The sequence below is a fragment of the Neltuma alba genome, unplaced genomic scaffold (genome assembly GCF_004799145.2).
Source record: "Neltuma alba isolate B1F8T4 unplaced genomic scaffold, ASM479914v2 tig00010134_pilon, whole genome shotgun sequence".
Classification (NCBI taxonomy): Eukaryota; Viridiplantae; Streptophyta; class Magnoliopsida; order Fabales; family Fabaceae; genus Neltuma; species Neltuma alba.
In genome coordinates, this window is record NW_021635082.1 from 1,261,909 (window position 1) to 1,267,500 (window position 5,592).

Here is a 5,592-nt window from a genome sequence, read left to right on the forward strand (position 1 = left end):
TAAGAAAAATTGAGTTCTTCCTACTAAGTTAGCCCAACGACCATTAGCTAAAGGTATGTCGTTTACCTAACACAGATTTTTTTAAGTATAAGAAACTGTTTCTTTGACTTCAGTGAGAGAAGGGTAGGATCCTTTACCTTTCCGACGCTAAAATACAATGTCGTTTCACATTTGTATGGTATTTGAAGTGAAAACGCTTATACTCCTTTGTTTTATTTATAAAATAGAGAGAGAATTCTTTTGTCCTATTTACAAGTCACCTCACTAATTTTTGGCATAAACGTACTACTCCTCCGGTCCTTAATATAGAACCCAATTATTGAGTTGGTTTTGGTCCTAAATATAAGACCCCATTCCTTATATTTATCAATTTTCTCTAAATTACCCCTATGAATACTCCTTCAACCATAATCAAGTAGAAGAAAGAGAAGGGGTATTAAGAAAGATGATTATGGTGTTTTAGGAAAAATGTGTCACATTTTTTATAATTAACTAACTTACCTAACTTTCTTAATCTAATCAAATTAGTTAAATGACCGGAGGAGTATTTTGTTTTTCATTTATTATAATTTATTATAGTGTGCTCCCTCTTGCTCATAATATAAGAAGTTGATTAACTTTTTTTTCACATATCAAAAAATGAAAATTTAGTCATTAAATATGTCCTAAAATGACCTTAACTAAAAAAGTCTCCTAAAATGATACTCCCTCCGTTCCTTATTATAAGAGACATTTGATGCTTATGGCATGTTCCTATTTATAAGAGACACTTACAAGTTGTCTCTACTTTTTTGTATTGATTTACTATTTTACCCATATTTATTATCTCCAACTCACACTCTCTCTCCCTCCCACTTCTCTTTCTTTTAATAATTTAATTCTTCTCTCTCATGCTCTCTCTCCTTATTAATGAGGGCATTTTTGGAAAAAAAATTATACTTTTTGCATATTAATTGTTCTTAACTAATTTTAACTGTTTTTTTGATCAACGTACTTTGGTTATTTGTCTCTTATAATAAGGAACGGAGGGAGTAAAATTTTCCTATTTTACACCTAAAGAATGTAGTTCAAAAGTAACAACTTATTTTTTAAATACACTTTCATTATCTCTCATCCATCTCCTCTCTCCTATATTTAATAGGGGTAAAAGTGGAAAAGTTACACTAATTATTCTGACAACGCTTTATATTATTTTGTATCACTTTTTTTTTTTTTTTGCAATCAACTTCTTATATTACAAACCAGAGGGAGTAGGTAGTTACTTCTTTAAAAAGTATATATATTAAATAGAGGTAAAATTAAAAAAGTTTTTATATTATAAGAAAAAGTTAGTGCAGTATAAAGTTTGCTTTAATCTATATGAAAAATGCTGAAAATATCCTATAAATAGCACCAAAAAAATATTATCGGTGTGCAAAACGAGATAGATAAACAGGGAGAGAGATTTCACGCTTTTTAAATATAGGCCCCAGTTATCTGAAAGTCTAATTGATTGCCATATTGAATTGACCTTAGTTAGCGGATCCCAACGACCATCGATACATAATTATGTTGTTGAGAACTACCATTGCATATGTTTCTGCATTACATGCTCATTATTTTGTTGAGAATACGACTGTTAGCTTCAAATAAATGCATCTACCACCAGCCAAGTGATGCAATAAATATTGAAAACTTGTGAATTAAATTGTCAACAAGCATCTGGGAACTACCAATGGCCGAAAGTACCACCACTTTGTTCCCAGAAAAGCAAGCAAATGTCGAGTTTCTAAATGAGGGCTATGACGAGGAAAGTGAAAAACTTAGCCAAGAATGTAAGGAATTGCTTCTTTCTCTTCCTAGAGAGAGGGGCTGGGCTGTCCCATCGCTTTATCTCTACAAAGAAGTTTGGTATGGAGGAGCTCGAGTCCAAGCCATAAATTCCTTTCGATCACACTTCCAAGCAAAAGATAATGACATTATCTTAGTTTCCCCTCCAAAATCTGGCACTACTTGGTTGAAAGCCCTTACTTTTGCTCTTGTGAATCGCAAACGTTTCTCTTCTTCTGATAATACCCATCCTTTGCACATTTCCAATGCTCATAACCTTGTTCCTTACTTTGAGTTCAACCTTTATGGAAATAACCACATTCCTGATCTCTCCAGTTTGTCTGAACCAAGACTTTTCAGCACCCATTTTCCATTTAATTCATTTCCTGATTCAATCACCAAGTCTGAATGCAAGATAATCTATATTTGTCGCAACTTATATGATACTTTTGTGTCCTTGTGGTTTTTCACAAGCAAATTTCGACCACCATCATTACCCCAGTTATCACTTGAGGAAGCCTTTGAGAGGTATTGCAAGGGTATCCACGAGTTTGGTCCAATTTGGGCACATATTTTGGGTTATTGGAGGGAAAGTAAGGAGGCACCAAACAAATTTTTGTTTTTGAAGTATGAGGAATTGACAGGAGATACCAAGTTCCATTTGAAACGAATGGCTGAGTTCTTGGGTTGCCCATTTGACTTGGAGGAGGAAGGCAATGGAGTTATTGAAAATATTATTGAACTATGTGGCTTTGAGAAGATGAAGGGACTGGTGGCAAACAAAACAGGAAAGTTTGTGCAGAAGGTTGAATACAAAGACTTCTTTAGGAAAGGTAAGGTAGGAGATTGGGTGAATCATCTTTCCCCTTGGATGGAAGAGAAATTGTCCAAAGTCATAGAAGAAAAGTTTGGTGGTTCTGGTCTGTCCTTTCAATAGCTCTCTTCAACCATTTAATCTATATGTGCGTCGAATAATTTCTTCCTGGAGCAAGCGTGCGTCAAGTTTTCTTTCTAAAACTAGTTAGTTGTTTGAATCATTTGAATGAGCGTGCACAATAATAATATGTTATTCTCTCTGATATACTCCGAACATGCATCATTATCATTTGATGTTGAAGTTAAGAAAGTAATGGATTTTTCTTGTACTCTCTCAATAATACTTGACAACATAATTAATTTCAGAAAATTTGAAATGAAGTGTTCAAAACTTGATTTAATGCTCTTGAAAAAAATCTATCCATGAAAAATATAAAAGCATGCTCTCTGACGCAAGTTTTCTAGAAAAATTATTTTCTCAAAAGCGTACAGATTTTATTAAATCATTTTTCCAGATTTTCTGAGTCAACTTAGAAAAAGCATATATTTTTGTGTACACATCCAAAACTTGTGCTGTTTCTCTTGGTGAACGAGCATCTTCTACCTTGGGAGACCAAGGATCTGTGAACACGTGGGGAGGGATAGCGTGATTAAAAGGAAGAACACTGTTTGGCCAACTTTAGTTGTGGATTTTCTTTCAAACCATGGCTGAATATAATTTGTTCTTCTGTTTTTAGAACTTATCAGTGTTTGGTTTTATTTTTCCGGTTCTTCACGCTCTTAATTATGTTATTTGATTCTCATGTTATCATTGCTGAGATTTCTCCAAAAATGTGTGTCATCATACCAGGGTTAAGCAAATAAGTGCGGAGCTGGGATTCACACCTACTGCAGTTCTTAGCAATTATCTTGGAGTTCCAATACAACATGAACGTGGTGTTACAAAAGGGACGTATCAATTTGTTATCAATAAAAGTAAATAGACTTAGCAATTGGAAAATTAATAAACTTTCTCTTGCAGGTAGGGACACTGATAAGTCTGTTATTGCAGCAATTTCCAATTACACCGTGCAAACTGTAGACCTCCCTCTCAGCACCGGTGATGCTATTGAGAAGAAAGCTTGGAATTTTCTGTGGGGATCATCAGATGAACAGCAAAAAATACACCTCATGGCGTGGCAGAAAGTTTGCGAAGAAAAAAGACTAGGAAGTCTGTGCATGAGACATGTCAAACAACAAAACAAGGCCTTTTCTCGTGAAACTCGGCCAGGGGCTTGTGAAGGACAGTGAGTCTCTCTGGGTCAAAGTACTACGGAAAAAATATGGTTGTGGTAATGATATGGTCCCAACAATTGATATTCGAAACGCAGAGTCAAACGTGTGGCAAGGAATTAAAAAGAATTGGGATCATGTTAAAAATGGCCTACAATAGATCTAGGATCGTCATGGCAGTGAGAATGTACACTAGAAATGGGGAAAACCTGGTAATTTTACGGTAGAGTTGGCCTATGCTCAACCCAGATCGTGGGCTTCCGAATGACAACTAATCAATTTTTATTACTTTATTTTATTTTAATTTCATACCAATCAATTTAAATCCAATTGTGTTTGCTCAACTTAAATGAAAAAAGAAAATTTAATACCTCATCACTAAGTGAGTTTTCTATAGGATCAACCTTGATACACATCATTAACTACTTTGTGGCCCATGTACTTGCGGTACCTAATAATTTATGGTAGCATCATCATCTTACCTCTATATCTTTATAATAATTGTTAGGAAAAATAGCAAAAAATGACGGCCAAAATAAAAAAAATTACAAATAGGGACCCATTACAATATTAGTATGGGTTTTGACAATAATTTTTATAAATGGGTCCCTATGTGCAATTTTTCTATTTTAACAGTTTTTTTTAATGATTTTTCCTAATTTTTAATCCTTATGATCATGGAGGGTTAGAAATTTTAAGGTATGAATTAAATTAGAAATTTTACCTATTTAAAGATCAAGTTGTACTACTCACTTATTTTTAAGGTATGAATGAGAACTTTTTTTGGTAAGTATTTACTTTTAACTTTGTATTTCTGATAGAATACTTCTAGATTGCAAGAGTTTGATCAACTCAGTGTGATGCTTAGGTGTCATATTTTTTTTAAAAAATAAATTGCTTATCTAGCAAAAATAAATGTGCGTTGGTGAGACCATTAACAGAGGGGAGAAATTGAACAAAATTAATTACACCGGATGTTGGGCACACGTCTAGAAATAGTTCAGGTGTAGTTATAGAATGCTCCTTTACCCATTTTGAAAATGACACTTTAGGTAACGCTAGTAGATGTGTAGATATACGGAGTTCGAAGTTTAGATCTAATTTGAATAGTCCATTTTTATTTTTTAATTTTATTTTTTTAAAATTATTTTAATGTGTGCATGATCTAAAATAAAGATAATTTCTTTTTTACAAAAAATAATTTTATTATTTAAAAACCATTGACTGAAAATTTTAAATTTTGACCATTAAAATTATTTTTGAACGATTCAAATCTTATCACATAACTGTTCACTATGTTGAACATCCAAACCGATTTTGAAGATAGAAATAGATATAATGTGAAGTAGAACCAACCAATGCTATTTGTATTTTTATCCACATGACATCTTCCAAATTTGTGATGTCACAGTCACAACATTTCTATTATTTCCTCACTTTCCACGTAGACAACCTCGTCGTTTTTTCAAATGCATTATTTCTCCGAATGAGTCCTAATGAATGTGATGAGTCTCAATTTCAAATAGTGTCTGTAGTTATCAGTGGTAATTATCAGCGGTTGAGTCCCCTACATATACGAAAAATCAAGATGACATTATCTACCAATAGTGGCAGAAAAGATCAAGCTCTCTATAAATTAACGAATTCAACTAGTGAGCGAATTATTCGAATGCCTATGATTACTGGTTGCACCAG

At 33.4% G+C, this 5,592-nt stretch overlaps 1 protein-coding gene across 1 annotated transcript; it reads left to right on the top strand.

Annotated features, from left to right (window-relative positions):
• Window positions 1-1,714: 1,714 nt before the first annotated feature.
• LOC114754407 (cytosolic sulfotransferase 15-like) lies at window positions 1,715-2,746 on the top strand. The gene has a single exon (XM_028943174.1). The coding sequence runs from the start codon at window positions 1,715-1,717 to the stop codon at window positions 2,744-2,746; it is 1,032 nt and encodes a 343-aa protein (XP_028799007.1).
• Window positions 2,747-5,592: the final 2,846 nt, after the last annotated feature.

Bases quoted from the DNA above. Each gene is read 5' to 3' on its own strand.
- LOC114754407 (XM_028943174.1), top strand. From the start codon at position 1,715: ATGGCCGAAAGTACCACCACTTTGTTCCCAGAAAAGCAAGCAAATGTC.